Source organism: Lepisma saccharinum, chromosome 9 (assembly GCF_977018435.1).
Source record: "Lepisma saccharinum chromosome 9, izLepSacc3.1, whole genome shotgun sequence".
Lineage (NCBI taxonomy): Eukaryota > Metazoa > Arthropoda > Insecta > Zygentoma > Lepismatidae > Lepisma > Lepisma saccharinum.
In genome coordinates, this window is record NC_139237.1 from 35552504 (window position 1) to 35574389 (window position 21886).

The window sequence follows — 21886 nt, forward strand, 5'->3', positions numbered from 1 at the left end:
ATACATTAACACACACACACATACATACGTGTACATACGCAATTTCCAGATCGATACTAAAATAGCATGCACACAGGTTGAAATATTCGTTGTGTCAAATAAGTGTTTGCAAATACATGGTTTTACATTACTTGATTCCTGTTGCTCAGCCGTACGAGCTAATGCTCAATTGTTGTCTTTGCAATAAAAATAATATGACTTGTTCTTTGAAGTTTTTGGGTGTTGTAGCAAAAGAAACATAATCGGGAAGAGCATTCCAAACCTTTGCAGACCAGAGGGAGAAGGAGCCTTCGAAACTGACAGCAGAGTGGCGGGGAATGTCTATTTTTCGCCGACCTCTAGTATTGTATGAATGTATGGAATTTCTAAATGCCAGTTTCTCGTGGAGATAGATAGGTGTTTGCAATTTTAATACCTTATATATTGTAGAACACTGATGCAGGAGGCGTCGCCTAGACATGTTAAGGATTTTGTATGTATTGAGCAAGGGTAGGATGTGCTGATTTCTCCTGATCGAGAGAACGTAACGAATGCAAGAATTCTGTATTTTTTGTATTCTGTTCGATATTTTACGTTGTAAATTCGTGCCGTACACCACATCACAGTAATCGAAAATAGGATATATTAGAGTTTCGATGAGATATAATTTAGTTTCTCTAGTGAAAAAGTCTCTCCTCCTGTAGAGTGATCTCATTATTGTGAGTGCTTTTGTGCATTGCGCTGAGATATGCGCTGACCAGGAAAATTTGGGATCAAAAGTAAGGCCCAGATTTTTAACGGTTGGTGCATAAATTATGTTTTGGTTTTTAATTTTGATGTTAATTGTATCATAATTTACTTTTTCAAGATAATAGTTAGAGCCTAAAATTGTGTATACGCATTTATTCTGGTTAATTGCGAGCCCATTTGCAGTGAGCCACTTGTTAAGGGTATGTAGATCATTGTTTAGATTATCTATCTTGTTTAACAAATCCGATGGTGATGACGATATCATCAACTGCGTATCATCCGCGTAACAATGTATATTACAATGGCTGATGGTCTTTGATATATCAGCGACGTATAAGGTGTATAAAAGGGGGGCCAGAATGGAACCTTGCGGGACTCCTCCATTTAATGTTATCGGTGTTGATCCGGTGTCGGCAGGGTAAAAAACCCTTTGTCTTCTTTCGTGTAGATATGATTGGAACCAGTTTATTACAGGCTTCGAAAAACTGTAGTATTTCATTTTTGCTAGGAGAAGGTTATGATTGACAAGATCGAAAGCTTTAGAAAGGTCTAATAATACTAGTATAGTTAGTTTTTTATCGTTAATCGAACGTAAAATATTGTCCGTGACAGATAATAATGCCAGAGCGTATACGCTCTGATAATGCCGTGGTTGTACTATGAGAAGTACGGAAACCTGATTGAGAATCAGGTAAGATTTTATATTTTGCAATGTACTCTTTTAATTGTATAGATACTATCTTTTCTGTGACTTTCGAAAATATTGATAGAATGCTGATTGGTCTTAAATGGCTTAGAGAGGTTAACGTCTGCTTTTTGGGGAGCGGAATAACTCGAGCTTCTTTCCATGCATTTGGAAATTGGCTGGTTTTCAGACAAAAATTTATGGTATGCGTGAGTGCCGTAAGTATGAAGGGAAGGGCCAGTTTAAGCATTTTGCACGTAATGTTGTCCACTCCTGCAGCATTTGATCGAATGCTGTACACTGCCTTTTCAACCTCAGAATCTTGAACCTGGCGAAAGGATAATTCTTTTGCATCGTTTTGAAAGCAGTTCTCTAAGAAATACTTCCACTCCTTTGCAATAATGGCGTTGTCTCGAGGAACACTGTCGTAGACATTTGCAAAATGTTTATTAATTTCAGAGGGACTGCTCAGGTGAGGCGGAAGTTCTCCCGCGTTCCGTTTGCTACCGATACCAATTGTTTTCAGGCTATTCCACATATTCTTTGAATTTCTCTTATTGTTATTTACAATAAAAGAAAAATAAGCTTTTATCTCTTGCCTGATAACAGAGGTGGTAAAATTTCTTAATCTTTTATATTCGTCCCAATGTAAAATTAATTTGCTTCGCTTGTATTTACGCAGCGCACCATCCCTCAGTTTCATGAGCAGCTTAAGATTATCCGTTAGCCACGGCGCTGGCTCTTTCGTCACCCTAACCGTTCGTATTGGGGCGTGAACGTTAAACAGGTCGACGAGATTTTTCTCAAGAAATTCTATTTTAGAATCGATGTTTCCAAGTTTAAACGTTTCGTTCCAATTAATGTTTACAGCATCTAGACAAAAAATTTCATATTCAAATTTCTTAAAATCTCGGTACGTAACGTACTTGGCTTTATCCCTGGGTTTTGCGCAATGCAGTGACACGCTCGTCAGGCAGTGGTCTGAAGTCCCGATTGGACTCGCGATTTCGAAAGAAGATACAATGTTGGGGTTGTCAACAATTATTAAATCTAACAATGTTTCGGAAGATTCTGTTATTCTAGTGGGTTTATCAATCAATTGTGTTAAACTATACGATTTTATAATATCTTTAAGAAACAGGGTCTCCGCTTTTTGTGTGCTGAGCATGTCGCAATTAAAATCGCCTAGCATAAGGAAAGCGTCTACACTGGCATAGTTATCTGAAATAATTTCTTCTATGATGGCGAGATTTGTATAGGGTACATTTGGTGGACGGTAAAACGCGCAAATGCCAACTTTTAAGTCACTTACACTAACTATCATGCTAATATATTCAATATCATTGGCTTCGGATGGTCGGAAGTCTACGAATTTTACTGCCAGCGCCGAGCGGATAAATATGGCAATGCCCCCGCCTTCTTTCTTGTTTCTGTCGTTACGGAAAACCGAGTAACCAGGGATGTTGATTTCGTTCGTCCCGTCTGCGCTACAGAGCCAAGTTTCCGTTATAATTACGATATCGTAAGCACGTTGGCGTACCACGAACCTCAGTTCGTCTATTTTCGGGATTAAAGAACGAACGTTTGCGTGTGCTATGCTGAGGTCGGATAAATTTGGCAACCTCTGCTTCCGAACCAGGGTGTCGTGGGTCTTTGACCAAGTAACGGGGGTTGAGACAACAATCTTTTATCATGTTATCGACAGTCAAACTCCGCCATTTTGTCTGTGAGCATAATCATCTTATGTGCTGAAAATAATATTTCAACAAAAACATAGTCAGTGGTGCAAACTTCAATGCTGAAATGTTAGTTTACAAGGCGTGAATGCCACAAAGCACGGAAGTGACGCAAAAGTGAGCAAGACCACACAGATCAGACCACTTTGGAATGCACAGGTAACCAGAAATTTTGCTTTGTTTAGAGCGTATCCCTAAAGAAACTTTTCCACTCAAGCGTGTACCCCCCCCCTACTTCCCCGAGTTATCCTTAATTCAGATTATACATAACTACATCTAAAATAAATTATGCAAATCATTACCTATTAAATAATACAGTTTTACTATAAAAAGGAGAATTATAAAATAAATAAAGGAAAATTACGGGTATAACAAAAATATATTATAAACTTTAACATTTCTTACCTGTTAATGAGATGGCTGAGCTTGTTTTCTGCACACCAGCTCCTCGATTCGTGGCTAAATCTTCGTTTGTGCGAGTATCAGTGGTGATTCTGGATTCAGGCGATTTCTGTGTTTCGTTTTGATGGCTGTCAATGCAGAAAAACCCTGCTCACACAAATAAGTGGAGGGGAAGGGAAGAAGGCGTGTGATGGCAGTGTCATTAAGTTCAATATACTCTTTGCGTGCGTAACACCAAAACTCGCAAATAGACACGTTTTCGAATTTTGTTTCAAGTGAGCTATCAGTAGACATTTCCAGCAGACTTTCTTTTAATTTTACAGGGAGATCAGAGGAATTGATGGCGGTGGTGGAAAACGGATTTGTAATCAAATTTTGTGTGTTATTGTCTTTCTCAATTTCTGGAAAGTATTTCAAAAACTATAACCTGAGATTTTCTAGGTGGAATTTGATTATTTCCAGAAGTTCACCAGCAATACTAACATCATTTTGTCCACAATATTCCAACACAGTTGGAAAAACTGCAATATTTTTTTTCATTAACGCAATCAATCCAAAGTAATACTTTCTTATAAAATCCCTTCACTTTCTCACAGGCTTTAAAAATATTTTTGTCGAAGCCTTGGAGTTGAAGATTGAGATCGTTAAATTTGTTGAATATATCCGTCAAGTAAGCTAGTTGGCAAAGCCACTGTTCATTCTCAAAATACGTCACCAGATCGGATTTTAATTTTGAGAGGAAACATTTTTACCTCATTTTTCAGTTCAAAAAGGCGAGTCGATACGCGTCCTCGCGATAACCACCGCACCTCGGTGTGCATAAACAGTTGTGTGTGTGCGGATCCCATCTCCTCGCACATTTTTTTGAAAATACGGGACCAAATTTTCTCTGTGTACAATGCAATGTTTCCAAAATATTTGAGGGTTCAAATCAGAGTTAGAATCCTTCAGTCTGGTGGTCGGTGGGGGGGGGGGGGGGGGTAACATGAAATCCTCAATCGATCCCTTTTTATATTTACTTTGAGGAAAATGTTGACAAAGAAATGCCTATTTTCTTTGCTTCCCTTTATTACATTTTCAAGTTATCTCTGACAGAAACAGTTTTCATTATTTATAATTATTTTAAATTGTGCGTACCCCCTAAAAAGTCTTCGCGTACCCCCAGGGGTACGAGTACCCCAGGTTGAATACCACTGGTTTAGAGCTTTGAAAAATCACAATGGACTTGGAGGAAGGGAAATCGACAGAGAGTATGTTTCAAACACGTTCGTCATTGAATTTTCTCGTGACCAAACAAAGGAAATGCATGTGTGACATAAAAAGTCTGTAAAAACCTTTAAAAATATAAAAAGGTAAAGTAAAGTGTTCCCCTGTGTTTTGCACCACGCCATGAAGGCGTATAGGGGGTGTGGGGGTAACGCCCCACACTTTCTTGATCCGGTCGTAAAAACCTAAAAAAGATTCGATTTAGGCACATAAACCTAAAATAGGTTTTTAGGCACTATAAAACTTCATCAGTTGTTGCGTTTTTTAACGAAACGCTGACGTAACTTATTATTTCTTACATACCTGTAAAGGAAAAATAGGTTAAAAACCTAAAATTCTAAGTCTACTCATAACTTTATAGCTACTTCGGTTGTGGTGAGCGTATGCATAAATTGTCTACAGTTATGAATCCAGTATAGAAAGATTCAGTCACTTAACCAGTCGTTGCCTTGTTGCTGCACAATATAAACACTTAAATTTGATAAATCATGAACTTTTATCACTAATTTTAATTTTACGTGTGGTATTTGAATGTAACTTCCCATCAAATATTTTCAAGATGGCTCTAAGCCTTTTTATATTCAAACAAGAGCTGAAAAATTCTCAAATAGTTTACACCTGTTCCATGTTACTTGAAAAGGGTCCCAAAACTCAGTAGGATGTGGAGTCGAATTATCCCTTTGCCCTAAGGGTTCACAGCATATGGGTTAAATGTTACCATTATTTGGGGGCGTTTTGTGAAGTTCATTTTTCTTCCATATTGAAATTCTGTGGACATTTCCTTCTTTTCCAGTGTGTTGTTATTTTATGATCTACAGTGCTCGAAGTGGAAATTCCTATAGTTGGTATGCATGGTCGAGGAGGATCTTTGTGCAGATCAGCATGGAGACAATGAAGAAGTGGGGGATGCTTATGCAAATTAACCTAGCAGGAGGGGATGGTTAATAAAAAAGTACATCCCTCTGGACTCCTTCTCCACACCCACAACTCCAGCACTGATGATCTGTTAATATAAAAAGGTCTTGCTTCATGAAATATATCGAAAAGAAATGCTATTATTGAAATCATTATTAATAATGTGGAATTCCAGTATTATTGAAATCGTTTTCGGAATTCAGTCTTTCCGATCGGCTTTAATTGAGTGACGAATTTCCAGTGAATGAAGTCCCATCACCACCCTATTACCCGTCTTTCAAGGCTGGAGTCCGCCATGTTTCCTTCTACTAGATTCCAATTAATCTTATGATGCTGGGTTAACACTGGAAATCTATAGGTCCAGTTCAACCCCCAAAACAGAAATGGGAAGTTTGTTGAATACATTAGTTACTATTAGTATTAGAAGGCTAATGTGAGGGGATGACTGTTTATCATACATTTTAGTCCGATGAGAAAGTCTGGGGAAAATGCAGATAGATACCTCAAAATTCAATGACCTATTGTATTTTAGAGAACGACACATTTCAAGGTGGGAGAAGAAAAACCGATTTCCAATAATAAGCGCGATTTATAGTGCTATGCATTTGCACTCAAAACACTAACTGTATTGAATACATTTTGAGAGTGAAAGGAACTAAGCTCGTAGTAATTTTAGGACATTTACTGTACCACAATTTTTCGATAAAAAAATGAAAATGCGTACTTTAGGAGGTGAGAGAGCTATTATCCAGCTCGTTGACCGAGCCCCTTAAAGTAGTGGATTTCCAAGTTTTCGGGTTCGACATGGGTCTTCCTTGTGAATATATCTTCATCAATCGCGATTATCTGAAACTGGCAACGCTAAATAACAAAAATGAAATACAAGTGAGGGCAAATATTTTAATTTAACTATGTGTAAATACGAATACAATAAATATCCTAATATCTTCAGCAAATGTAGTTTTTAAGATGGAATTCATACATCGGTTATAGACAGGGCCGGATTAAGACGAAACTGGGCCTGATGCTGTCACGTCAAAACCTAACGATGAAATACCGTCGATTTTTTCTGTACAACTAACTTTCAAGGTGAAAATTTAGTACGTCGCACTTACCGAACTAATAACGAGTCAACAATTGCCAAGATATTGCAAGAAACGCAGCTACATTACTAAGTAAACTGTTTAACGTAAAATTGATAACATTAACTTGAAATCTTCGGTGAACAATAAACACAACGACGTTATATTTACGTCACAGCGCAAAGAATAATAGTAACTGTATAATAAGTAACGCTGTGTCTAGGCGTCCGAAATTGGGTCTCCAAATTTCATTCTAAGATTTATTTTCAGGTTAATATAGCAAAAGAAAACTGTTCAGCTTTCGGAAAATTCTCACCTGTTTTCATCTGGGTCTATTTCAGGAATGGGCCTAATGCTGCAGCACCCAACTTAATCCGGTCCTGGTTATAGATACGTTCATCAACCGATCTCGTATTCCGTTTGAATGTGCGGTTACTATTGTATGCAATAACGTGTCCATGTATTTTATGAAAATTGTGTAGAGATACTACTCAATACATGCTCATTCTCATAAAAACAAGGACGCCGACCTACGTGACTGAGTGGTTAGCACAGAACGCTACGACGACAGGAATCCCTGATTCGGACCTAGTTCTGGGTATGGTTGTTCGTTGTCTCACTTCATCATTTGATTTTTTGTTATTTAGCGTCGCTTTTCTGCCACTTTTGACTAACCACGACGATGATTCATTTGGTTTGTTTCACTTCGCATTTCTGCCACTTTTGGCTAATGGTGAAGATGAGGATTAAATATGATGAAATTGAATAAGAAGCCACGCCCAGACCGGGATTCAAATCTAGGACACTTGGCATCGTAGGACACTCTGATGATCATTCCGCCACGGGGATCGACGTCGTCTTTATAATTATCATCACTCATCCTCAACTTCGCGATCACCCTTAAGTGGCAGAAAAGTAGTGTTGACCACGAAACGAGACCAGACGAGACTGTTCTGTTTTGTCTCACCTCGTGTCTCGTCTAGAAACAAGACGAGATGCCTCGTCTCGTAGAAGTAAAACAGGATATCACGTCAAGGGAAGTTAAAAGTGGGAGATATCACAAAATGTTATTTCCGGAAATGATTTTAATCTGAAAACAATTTGCTAACTTTATAGTGAGAATAAATAAGGTTCCTTAGTCATAAGGCCATTAATATTTAAAATACAGTTTGTTAATTACCAGTAGCTTTGTAGTTTAAGGAATCTACCTTGTTGTTTGTCTGGATTCCATCCACTGTTTATCTATCCTACACTGTGGGAGCATTCAGACCGAAGCAACACGTGACGGGTGACAAGCCACACTGGGCGTTTGCACCCAAGAGACTGTGAAATAAATCCCATCTTTCAAGCGACGAGAGCCCCTTTAGATAAGAAAGTATTCGTCACGTATGTACTACCAACAAACTGAGGCGACACGATAGTTACACGATACTGAGAAAACGGCCCAATCCGAGAGACAAGCGACAGCATATGCCTTCGTTTCGAAAGGTTGCATTCATTACTAAGGGTTTATTTCCAAGCGACAGGTGTCGTTCGTTGCTTGTCGCGTGTATCTCGTAAATTTGGTCTGAAAGTTCCTTAGTAACACGCAACAAGCGCTCTCTTTGTAGCTCTTTCATGCGATGTAATAATTTGAACAGCTTTTGTGTGCCCCCCCCCCCCTTCCCCCTAATAAAATTAAGAACGCTTAATGAAATTGGTATGTATCAGTGCCGTGTCAAACGCCCAACACACTGGAATGAGATCCAGTTCAGTCCTGTTATAACTTCGTTATTTCCACCAACACTGAAGAAATCATGTATGTTTCTTTCGGGTTACTATCGAATTTCATATGGTTCGGCAGATTCTAATGGCGTTTAGAATTTACAATATACCAATAAAAATGACTGCTCTACCACTAACCACTAACGCCGTTCACTAGATTCAAAACAAGTGTAGGGTACGATACATGGTTCGAAATCCTGGTGGTGTGGGGACAGGGAGGGTTTCCCCCACCAGCAATCTGGGCTTCAAAAATCCCCCCACAACAAATAATTAAGGGAGGTTAGTTTTAGTTATAACAAAACATACACAATTAGTTTTGACTTCAAATATACTTTACTAAGGAATATATCGAAAACACTCACAAGGTAGTGTGGTTATGAGTGTTGGATTATTCCTCTTTCTCTCTCTCTTTCAAGATATCATTAACAGATCTACACCAACAAAATATGCAAAGTAAAAGTGAAACTAGAATGCAATATGATATTCAATTGATTTACTCTAATAGAAAGCAAAAACTAAAGAAAAGCTTGTTCACAATAAAACAATTTTAACTATTTTTGTAAAGTATTGACACCTTGAACCAGTTAGTAAAGGAAATGAGTTATAAATATACTGTATTGTTTGAGTTGGTGCTTTAAGTCCACTTTATGCACAGTAAGGCTAATTGTGACTGGACCTAGAGTAGTGGCGTAGCGCAGCCTTCTGTGCTCCTCCCCCCGCACGTAGAATATTCGAGCCTCCTCAGTGGATAAGTAACGAGAATACTAAACGTATTGACAACGCTAGAAAGAATGAAATTGTTGATTCGAAGCAGGTATTGACCTCAACTTATTGACATTCTTATTTCAATTCATTATAATCACGGTGTGCAAAACAAACTGAATGAAAATAATGATGGACACTTTGTTTATTGTTTCTTTTGCCGTCAGGTGATTTTTTTTTCCCCGGCAAATACCCTTCCTTTCCAATTTATGTTACAGACATATACATACGTGTAGTAGATTCTGGAAACAAAATTAGGATATGAATCTCTGATAATAACTGGGAGAGAATATTGAAAACATTTACTTTTACTTCAACACTGTGGCGCAGACAGGATTCTTTCTTGGAAGAGGGAGGACTTCATGCACCCAAATATTTAGTTCATCAACTATTGTACGTATTTCTTGCTTGATAATTAACAAAACAAATAGGCTCTTACATACTCAGATATTTTTTTAAAAATATTGTTTTGGGGAATTACTTATTTCATAGTTAATACTTCTATTTTGGATTTTGAGATGGGTAGGACTTCAACCCCAAAAGCTATCCTTGACTTCGGCAGCTCAACGTCGGCATCTCTCAGTCGGCATCACAAAGTTACTCAGTGAAAAGCCTAGCGGAAGGGCAGTGCAGTGCTCGAAATGGGAGGACGCTATCCCCAGTTAAAAACTTTCATATGAGCATCGTAGATCATAATAAAAACATAACACACTGGACAATATTCGGTTCGACAGAAATGTTCACAAAAATTTCAATATTGGAGAAAATGAATTTCACAAAATCCCCCAAAATAATGTACTCTGTGCGACAGAAGAGGGGGTACTGGACCTCAGGCCAAGATAATAACTACCCTCTGTGTACCACTTTCTAATGGGTTATTGAACCCCTGAAGAGTTTAACGTTTACAAGAAAATCACAGTACAGCAAAACATTGAGAATGACGTGTAACACGCGTTAGGTGTGGATTAAGTGATAATCCTTTTACTTGAATATGAAAAATTTGGGGGGCTCTTGGAAATATTTGGTGGGAAGCTCCATTCTAAATACCACACGCAAAACTAATAACACGAATGGCAAAAGTTGAGCGACTGACTGTTCCTGAATCATAATTCTAATTATGTCATTTACACTCTGGCTGCGCTGCGTCAAACAATGTATAAATGTATGAGATCAGATCTCCCCCCACTCCCTTTTTGATGACCATCTGCTATCAAGTAAATTCATTTAGCATTTCGGAGGGGACGTACGTACATGTGAAGTCGCTCGGCGCATCTGCTTATCATCACAGTCATCGTATTACTAAATTCTACCGAGAGCACACTCGATCAATTCCTAGAATTTTAAAAATAATAATAATGATGAACATGGAGCTCGTTAGCTCGTACATTACAACGAACATGTTCTAACTTTAGCGACAGAAAAAACGGATTCTTGCAGTCAGTGTTCATCTCAAAGAGTTTGAATTGCTTCATTGATGCCTTACATATGTTTCGTATTTTATTATTTTTAAATCGACATTTTCTGTTGAATTCAGCATCAGAGAGAGAACACTGCTTGCGGGGCGGCCAGTATGCCACTGACCTTCAGTTTAAAGTGGGATCCGAACCGCCTCCACCAGGTATCGAACCCGGGACTCCTTGATTACAAGGCGAAAACGTATTCACTGCGCCATCGAGAAGGCAATTACAAATATCTGATACATAAAACATATCAAATTAATTCCCTTATATGTATTTAATACTAATGTATTTTTACATATTTAGTAATTTAATTTTATATTTAATAACATTATAAATATTAATCATATAGGTTCTTTATTCTCAGTTGCTTGGTAGAAAATTTGAAAATATAACTTGTTTAACTCTACTATCCTCTAATTTTCATGCACATACATAATATATATATATGTATAATCAGGGCCGTTTTTTTTGTTATTAGCGATAAACGCGAAATGTAACGGAGAGATGCAGCAAGTAGTATATGCAGTAGATTTATCACAAATGTAACTGATTTACGGCTGTAATTTTGTCGGGAATTTTCGCAAAAATTGACAGTTTCTGCGAACATTTTCATTTTTACGATAAAAACGAAAGAAATGCACTTTTTACAAATTTCTTTTTAAGAAATATATTCGATTTGAAGATGTTGGCTGCAAAGAAATGAGAAATCATTTGGAAAAGCACAGTAACCCGGAAGTTACATTCCACTTTTTCTAAAATATAAATAATATAACTGAATAAGGCTGATTTTCAGAAGGTGAAATTTATTATTTACTATTTTTAAGCTTATTTTCCGATAAATGTTGCAAATAATATGCCTTGTATAAAACCATTCATTGATTTAGTAACATTACTATGTGTAAGTGAATGGTATTAAAAATTACCACGAAATTTGCACGAAATTACTGCCATATTTTTAACTAGAAACACTATATTTTATATATTTTTCACGGAATTTTTGAAAAATTAACACCAAAAAAACCCGGCCCTATATATAATTTGTGTGTGTCTGTGTAGACCACAATCTTCCTGCCCCCCCCCTCCCAAACATCAATTTTCAATGATTTCGCACCCTGGTAGGGTATGTAGATGCCTGGCAAAGTCCTTACTCCGTAAATACACGATCTGCACGAAATCAGAAAACGAAATACGAGGGGGTATCAAAAAGTTCGTACAATCTCCTGGAAGGAAACAAACTAGAAAACCTCTCAGATATGTGTATTGTACAATGGCCCTTCTAGGTTACGCACACACATTTTTGTCTGTTTTGGATGTTTATTGCTATCCTTTTTTTACACGTGAATAAAGGAAGGTGTTATGATTGACAAAATTGAGGCACGGAGCGTCATCAAATTCCTGCATCTCCAGGGGAAAGCAGCGAAGCAAATTCACGATGAGATGAAGGCAGTGTACGGGGAGGAAAGCCAATCCTATGAGATGGTTTTCAAGTGGAAACGGCAGTTCCAAACCTGTCACATGCTAATTCCCGATGCCCCTAGGACAGGGAGACCGTCCTTCGGAAATGATGCCACATTGATGGAGAAAGTGGAGAAGATGATAATGGAAGACAGGAGGATCACCATTAAAAGTGTGATGGCTGTAATGGGTGTTAGTTATGGGTCCATCTGGAATATCATCCATCACCAGCTGCACCTTCATCAAGTGTCGGCACGGTGGATGCCACGATTGCTCAGACCTTTCCAGAAGAGGACTAGAGAGGAAGCAGCACTAGAGATGTTAGGCTGCTGTGAGTTGCATGAAGAGGATTTTTTCAGCAGACTGGTTACAATGGACGAAAGCTGGATCTACCTTTATGATCCAGAAACAAAGGAGATGAGCAGGCAGTGGAAACATTGCTCTTCGCCGCCCCCCAAAAGGCAAGAGTGCAAAGGCCAGCCGCTAAGGTGATGCTGTCCGTTTTCTCGGAATGTGAGAGATTCATCCTGACGGACTACCTGCCACAGGGTCACACAATCATAAGTGACTATTATTGTGATCTTCTAGCTCGGTTACGTGAAGAATTGAAGGTGAAAAGGCGCCAGCACATTCTGCCCATGCATCTATTTCGAAAACAGTTCAATTAGGATACGAAATTTTGCCCCACCCTCCATATTCCCCAGACCTGGAACCGAGTGACTTCTTCCTCTTTCCGGAAATGAAGCGTCCACTCAAAGGACGCCACATTGACACGAGAGACGATGTCATTTATGAGGTGGAACAGTGGGTTCAGTCCCAAAATGCAGTGTTCTATAAAAACGGCTTACGCAAGGTGAAAGATCACTGGCAGAAATGTGTCATCAAGCATGGCGACTATGTGGAGAAGGCCTAATACCACCATGATTTCGTACTTGTCCAAAGTTCATTCCTTCCAGGTGAATGCACGAAGTTTTTGATACCCCCTCGTATTCACAAAACCGGTTTCTCAACCACTCCCGTCCTTTCTGTGGTGAAGGGAACTCCAGTGGGTCAATGAATCTCGCCCCCTATTTACTCTATTTACTGGGAGCAGCAAAAGGAGACGCCGCGCCATCTATTGACCACAGATGGAACTGCAATTTCCAAGCGCAGCGAGGTTTAAATGTAGCTTCCCCTTCTATAACCTAACTATTCTATGGTAATACGCACCAAGTTACAATATGTTACTGATATACTAGATGGGAATGATTTTCCCAGGAGAGTAGTTTTGAGTTGTGGACCATCAAAGCATGCTCTAACTTTTAATAAGTCTAGTTAGAAACTTCAGTTACCATAGTGAAGTAGTAGGGTTTGCTACCTGCTTCAGAGATACAGTTTCAGTACAAATCAATCATGTAAGGAGATGAAGCAGTGGTAAAGAGTTGGACTTGTTGTCTGAGGAAGGTTTGTTCAATTCTACAATTTTATTTCTTTTTTTCTCTTCATGGGATATAGTAGAACTTACAGTTTTTCTCAAAGTTAGTAGTCAAACCTGAAAGTTAGCATCTTTATTCAAAGTAATTATCTGCAGGAATCCTGATATATAGGGTGTCTCAGAAATATTTTCTTTTTTGAATCTGCCCTCTGGGGCAATTCGCACATTACGGAGAAATGAGATATATCGCAAACGCTTGGCAACATTGTTAATATTTAGTTGCCATGGAGCACTTTACGGGGGAATCAACGTGCTTTTTGTGTTCGTGCGTTTTATAAAAATAATGATTCTTATGTTGTTGTGGATCGTTTGTGCCGGCATCATTATAACCTGGCAGGAATGAGAGACGTCCCAACTGCAAATTTAATTAAAATATTGCGTGAGAAAGTTTGAAAACACTGGAGACACTATAACGAATAAACCGCCGGGACGTCCAAGGTCATCAAGATCGAACAGAAAAGTTGACCGCATGCTCCAGTCTGCTACTCCTCGTGCAATGCTTCGGCGAGTGATCGAAAACTTTAGTTCAAGAATAATTGAATGTGAAAACATAAACGTTCAACATTTGTCCAAATAAAAATTTAATGTTTAAGCTTTCTTTTGGTAATAAATTTATCTTTATACAAACAATTTAAGTATTTACTTTAATAGTTTTGAAAACTAAAATGTTTCTGAGACAGCCTTTACATATATATGAAACTATTATTATTCACCAGATTGTCTACTTCAACAGCTTTCCTGTGTTTCTAGTATAAACCAAGTAGAAATTCCTGAGAAAAATTTCTGTTTTACCTGTGTGAATTTGTGTCAGTCAGTGCTATCACAACTCTATGCTGGGATAAACTAGGCATTGTAGACAGCAACCTGTTGCAGTAGCACTACTAACACTAATCTTGTAAAAAGTGAATAATGTTCCATTCACTACTACATCTAAGATTCAAGAAAAATCTAGTAGCCATCCATTGAAAAACATAAAAATTTGACACAGAATGTTTTTTATACGTATGCGAGGCCTATCCAGAAAGTAACTCACGTTTTGGAATAAAAGGAAGACAAGTGAAAGTAGACATTTTTTATTATATACATTTTAAAGCGAAACTCTTACACTACTTTTCTACATAGTCACCATACAAGTTTAGGCACTTATCATAGCGATGAACAAGCTTACGAAGTCCATTGTCATAACAAGTTGGCGCCTGTGACTTCAACCATTTCTGTACACCAGCCTGAAGGTCTGCGTCATCACCAAAGCGCTGCATTGCTAGCCAGGTCTTCATGTGGGGAAACAAGTGGTAGTCACTTGGTGCGAGATCCAGGCTATATGGTGGATGGTCGAAAACCTCCCAATGAAAGGCCTGTAAAAGTTCATGCGTCCGGTTGGCCGAGTGCGGGCGGGCTTTCTCTTGCACAAAACAAACTTATGGTAGCCTAACTTTTGGGTCACAACTTTATGCAATAAGCTCCGTGAAATTTGCGGAAACTCAAAGGAGAGCTCTGTTATGGTAAAACGGGGATTTTCACGAATCTTGTCATTGATTTTTGTGACCAGTTCATCTGTCACAATGCTCGGTCGCCCACTTCGGCCTTCATCGTGAACGTTTGTGTGGCCATCTTTAAACATGATTCACCAACGCCTCAATCCACTTTCACTCATCACATCTTTACCGTAAACTTCACACAGTTGTCGATGAATATCAATCGGTTTAGTGTCTTTTGCCAACAAAAATCGTATGACCGACCTCACTTCACAACTGGCGGGATTTTCAATCTGAGCACTCATGTTGATAATGTATTATGAACAGACCAGAAGCGACATAAACTTCACACGTCCTCAGCTGGATGCGCACTGAACACAAGGAATATAGAGTATTTTGGGAAGAGCATTCCGAGACACGGCGCTCTCCCATTGGCCAGAAGCCGCAACGAGCTCTGACGTGACCAAGGGGATCTGTCAAGCGGCGAGGCTCGCGTAGCAATGGAAGCTTACTGGAAATATCTTCATTTTTAATTGTCCATATCTTGGTTCTATCAAACATTTTATTAGAATAATAGGCAAATAACAAGGAATAAGAGCTAGGCAATAATATGAAGAAGTTTACAGCACGCAATTACAATAAATGTCGTTATACAAATCAAGCAAAAAGTAATCACGACTATACTCTTATATCACCACTACATTGAAATCTGAAGTTGCGTATGGGTAAATAAATACAATTTTACGTATTATATATTTCGCTACCACACCAATACTTATTATCCTTCATACCTTCAAAGTTTCACAGATGTTTGTTATTTATAATGTGTTCATAATAATTTTTATATCTAGTATATAGCCTATAGGACGTAGCTTTTCTACGTATTTAGGGTAACCGCAACAATAAAAATGAATTTTGAAATGCTAAATTTGATGGGAGCATAGGCTAGATGACTGTGGCAAGCACTGGCGTAAGCAGGGGGCTTAAGGGGTTGCAGCCCGCCAAAATTCTTAGAAAAAAAATCAAATGAAGTAAAAAAAGACATTAAAATGACCCCCGATAACTTTTTATGTGTTTGAATATCTTTTAAAACGAAGGATTAAAATGGTAATTGGAGCTCATATCTAATGAAAATAGAACAGCGACAACGGGATATCAGCAAAATTGATTTTCGGCGATACATTCTATGAACGAACCAATCTCATTCTGTTCAGTAAAGAGATCCATGCCACTGAACCCGCGTTCACATTCAGCTGTAAATATTGGTACAATTTGAATTGAATTAACATAATTCTTGAGTGAGGTGGAAATGTGTTTTGGACTTTTTTTTTTGTAGATGTGTAAATCTTTAACGCAGACATACTTTCGCTTACATTACAGTTTACCTAACATGTCAATATAAAACACGCGTTTTTAATCATCTAAATGCCATGTGTGTGCATTTAATAGGACTACATGCGAAAATTAATCTAAGTCTTCAAACCAGCTATTTATATTGTGCATCAAAGATTGAAGAAATTGCTTTCGAACGTTTGGTTTGATTGATCTAACTTCTGAACTAGAGACCTCCTACACGGTGAATCAATCGTTTTCAATGTTTCATGTCAATTTTTTGCTTTGCTACAAGAACCGAAGGATTTAGTGTTGCGTATACAATGATAGTACACTCAGAGAGTGTAGAGAGTCTTAAAGTAGAGCAAATTCGATCATAAATAACTACATTGTCAAATGTTCTACAAATCCGTCAAACCTGAACATGAACCACGAGTCGACTTGTTTAAGCCACAACAAAACACTGCAGATCTCAAAATCGCTCGAACAAGATTAGAAGACGAAGCGACCCAACATATTCAAAAACACAGCCAGCCCATCGATAGAAATAGTACTTATGAAACACCAGGAGTCTGAAAAACACCTAATGCATGGCATCTTAAAGAGCGACAGCCAGGGGCTTTTCAAAACATTGAGTGGGCTTCAACACTTGAATTACAAGTTTAAAAAAAACACAAATTATTGAATGGGCTCGGACCCCATGAGCCTATGTAATTTGGCGTCACTGTACACAGTCGCTATAAATTGCGTAACGTAAGCAACTTATGTATGAATGGTGAACTGAAACACCATAAGTACAATATAGTTTACAAGTGGGTTGGAAATAATGATCCCTGGTTGAGGTGTATTATTCAAAACAAGGGCTGTATCCCTCCTATCGACCCCTAAAATCGCACCCTGCATTAAAATGAATATATTCATTTTTGTTTACTACTATCCAATGACGAACTTCTGATTTTCCGTTCCATCATATTCGAAATGAGCCCAAAACGAGGTCTGGAGCTTTAAATATTTCGTAATTATATGTCTGAAAAATTACCATAAATTCTGAAAAAATACAGAAATAAAATGTATTTATGTAAACTCTGGATTAAAAAAAATAGAATTCCGTGTCTGCTTTTCTAAAAAGGAATTTTCTATGTCCCAATATATACATTATCATTATATACAATATATATAGAGAACGAATTTTGTACCGCTGATGAAAAATGTTCCTGCGCCACCGAACGCACCAATGCACCATCCAAGTTCAGAAGTTCAGCCCCCCTTACCCCCCCCCCCCAAAAAAAAAAAAAGTTCCTGCGAACGCCAGAGGTGGCAAAGCTATTCAAATCATCATTTCTCTGGTAATTGCCTACAAACTATGGGAAAACTAAACTAAACTGATTTGTGTTTAGAAAACCGTAACTGAAATATATTTTATTTTTGAAAAATTAAAATATGCTTTTTAGAAATTGTAAAAGGATAAAATCTAATGTCGTAGGAAAACGTAATCCCTCAATAATCCACCCCTCACCTTTTGTGGATGAACTACAAAGAAATTCGTGCCAGCTCGATGGTCAATGTGGTCAAACGCGTTACGCGTTCCACTTTGGATCCCGTCAGTGAAGTTCCCGAGTTCGAATCACGTCATGGGCAAGGATATTCTTTGCGACAACCCTTTCATCAATTCCATGTGATCTTCACTCATCGCCGCGATTAACCAAAGTGGTAGAAAACTGATGTCAAATAACAAATACATAAACAACAGGCCTTCGTTTAGCAATGTGATTTGTTAATCACTATACGGTGGAGGCTGCACATGCTTCCACACGCACACACACACACACACACACACACCCACAATATGTACACATCCTGCACTGCGTTTTTGCATACTTGCGAGTAGCGAGGCTCTGGCGTCTGGACTCGTGGCCAGTATAATCTTTGGCGGGGCTGTTATTGTGTTGTCTTTACATGTTTACCATTGTCCTTTCAACCACCTAATTTTATCACCATTCATCCTCATCTTCGCGATTTATCAGAAGTAGCAGAAAAGCGAACCAATAATAAATCAATATGTGTGTATGTATGTGTCCTTTATTTAAAAGCGAATTTCTACCTCTTGGGTTGGGACATCTGGCTTCCGTTATGCTATCACTGAGACCGGTTATATAAATTTTGCGGGACTTACTTAACCCTTACCGTCCAATCTTACTCTCTCTCGACCCTGTTGCACGTATGCCCATCCATGGTATAATTAATTAAGTTAGTCATCTACTTACACGAAAATATGCCCACGAGACTCTGCCCCCCTCCAGCACACACACACACACATGCCTTTATAAAGTTTGTTGACTTTACGATTTTTCGGGTGTTCTATCGATTGTGCTCGTCTTAAGATGAGACAATAATAATCAATTAACTGAATTGCACATATTGGTTCGGTTTCCATTTTAACCTGTAGATCCAGTCCCGATTAGCCTTACTGTGCATAAAGTGGACTTAAAACACCAAATCAACCAATCAACCAACCAACCAACTTTATTGCTGCGTGTACAAGTGTAGAAAAATAGTGTTAAAAAACCAAAGACATGGATTCCCTTTTTGCTTAATTCAGCATGAACTTGTTATTATTCCATCCTCAGTTAACTTGAAAATGTACGGGAAAGCAGTGAAGAAGAACTATATGTTATAAACATTGCTTCCCAAGAGTTATAATCGCCTCTATGAGACGATAAACTTGTATGATTTTACATGTTGTTAAGCGACCCGCAGATGAGGGGTCCCCTTTTTGACGTCACTCTAGCAGAAGACCTTCACGTGCCGCCGTAGCGCGGGAAGCCAGAATAGCACGCCCGGCACTGAACAGGCTGAAGTCCCTGCACAAAATGGCGGTGCTCGCCCCGCCCCTAGCGGCACTGCCAAAACGTGAGTGACTTTCTGGATAGCCCTCGTATGTATACAAAATGGTGGAAAATATAATGTAAACTTTTGTTAATAAACTCAAACCAATATTGAGGTATAAAAATGTAGAAACTGAAGAACCATACAATTTGTGTTTGGTCTTCAAGCAGGGACGTAGCTAGGTTGATCAGTTTTGGGGGGCCCCAAATCTCAGAAATTTCTCTATCAAACCATTAGGAAATTCAACAACAAGCAACATTATATAGTATATAAATGTGTGTGTGTATATATGTATATATATGAGATAGAGAGAATAAGGGACAGACAGACGTTGTTAAATTAAAATCAACTTTCGTATACACAAGCACGCCACTCACTATAGTACAGTATAGTAGCGTACGCAGGATTTTAAAAGTGGGTTAACACTGTATTCAGAGAAAATAGCAATCGTGGCTAATTTTAATGACGGTTTGCTTAATTGAGTTGGCGTATGAAGCCCACTTTATGCAAAGTAAGGTTAATCCGGACTGGACCTACAGCTTAAAGTGGATCTGAACTACTATGTGCTTCCACCGGGTATCGAACCCGGGACCCCTTGATTACAAGGCGGCGACGCTGCCACTGCGCCATTGCGGAGGCCAGTAATAGGGATTTGCTTGCTTGATTGATTTGATTTATTTTATTTCGCTTTTCTGCCACTTTTGGGTAATTGCGAAGAACAGGATGAGTGATGATATGATGAAATTGATGAATGCACACTCACAAACACCCATGCTCAAACCAGGATTCGAACTCGTGACCCCTTGTATCGTAGCACGATGTTCTAACCACTCCTTCACGGGGGGCGGGTAATGGGGGTTTGCATTTGCCACTTTTTTTCTTTCTTAGGTTCCGTCATAAACTATTTCTGCAGAGAGTACATTCATGGTTCTTTTGTGTTGAGGCTGAAAGAGACAAATTTGAGGGTGTACCATCCCGCGCACTTGCATTTAGGGTGTGGCCAAAGTGAGGAAAGATGAAAAGAAACGGCCAGACCGTCCCGTCGGAATTCAGGGTCAGAAGCCAGAAGATCAACTGGGCTCTTTTCCGCCCTCTTGTGTTTACAACCGCAGGAGGGTTTATCTGACGTCAAGATGAAACTGCCTTCCGAGTATCTGATACTTCAGTACTACAAAGCACGTATTGCTAATGTTTCTTAGAGTAATGAGCAGGGGTGTAGATTTATAGACGATAAAAACTTTTCAAACGGCAGGCAAATAGGCACCCAAAATGATAAAAATACACGTAGGCACTTGAAAAATTAACTGTGATACCACACAATATGATTTACGTAGCATTGTTATTAAAAATGTGTTCCTTTTCTTGGTTTTGATGTTGGACATTTTCTACGGTGAGTAATCACTATCACAGTATTCAGAGACATTATTTCTATGTTTTGCACATAGGTTTTTAGAGCAGGAACAGCAAGTTGCTACACCTTTTCAGTCCCTGGTTCTAGGACAGAAAGCACATCGTCCAGGTTGTCGCCCAACTGGCGCAGTAACTTCACTTTGCTCCTCCTCACAACCGAGCACTTGGCGAATGTCATTTCTGAGTTGCCTTGGAAGACTCTTGTTCACCATTCTAGCCTTCATATGTTCTTCACATAGTCCTAGGGCAAGATTTTTCAGGAAATCTGAGCGTTTGATCACCTTTAGAATTTCATCTGAAAATAATGTACGCATTTATTGCTGCAGCATCCAACATCCCGTTAAAGACTCGTAAGGGCCACCTCCTTGTTTTTCTAGCTACAGTCTTGGAATGACAGAGCTGATCAAACTGATCGACTCCTCCCTTTGTTTCATTGTAGAAGGGTATTGCTTCAGGTTTTCCAGTTTCCTCATCAATGTGGTCACTTGTGTGCACAGATGACAAGAGTATTACACATCTGTTTTTGCGAGGAATGTATGAAGTCAACATCTTGTCCTCTTGAAAGGCCCATGTGGATGTACCAACAGTCTTTCTCTTCACTTCAGTCATAACTGGGGGGATATCTGGCTTGTTTTTTCTCATCGTTCCCACCATGGTGGTAACCTCTAGAAGACAGTTTATCACAGAGCTCACAAGAGCTGAACCAATTATCAACAATTACGTTTCTGTTAGATCCATGAATACTGTTCGTGAGGGTTAGAACGTAGTAGGTTGGAATTTCATGTGCGGTATCCCTTCTTTCTCTGCCGATGTGAGGTATTGCTGCACACATATAATACGTCTTAGCATCACACATCATCATAATTTTTATTCCGTATTTGTCCGGTTACTTGGAATATACATTTTTAATGGGCAACGCCCCCTGAAACTCAACAGCTGTTCATCCACCGTGACATATTGTGACGGAGAGTAGTACTGCAAACAGAGGTGAATGAATATATCCCACAGTTCACGAATCGCAGCAAATTTGTCTTCTGCTTTTCTTTCCACCCT

The 21886-nt window shown here is 38.8% G+C and overlaps 3 protein-coding genes across 3 annotated transcripts in view; 1 reads left to right on the forward strand and 2 right to left on the reverse strand.

Annotated features, from left to right (window-relative positions):
* Positions 1 to 21886, reverse strand: part of LOC145992000 (sulfotransferase 1 family member D1-like) — a 513969-nt gene that overhangs the window by 199859 nt on the left and 292224 nt on the right. The gene's annotated exons all lie outside the window — the stretch shown is intronic.
* On the forward strand, positions 12158 to 12748 carry LOC145992372 (protein GVQW3-like). Its single transcript, XM_083128755.1, has one exon. The coding sequence runs from the start codon at positions 12158 to 12160 to the stop codon at positions 12746 to 12748; it is 591 nt and encodes a 196-aa protein (XP_082984881.1).
* On the reverse strand, positions 21125 to 21487 carry LOC145992373 (uncharacterized). Its single transcript, XM_083128756.1, has one exon. The coding sequence runs from the start codon at positions 21485 to 21487 to the stop codon at positions 21125 to 21127; it is 363 nt and encodes a 120-aa protein (XP_082984882.1).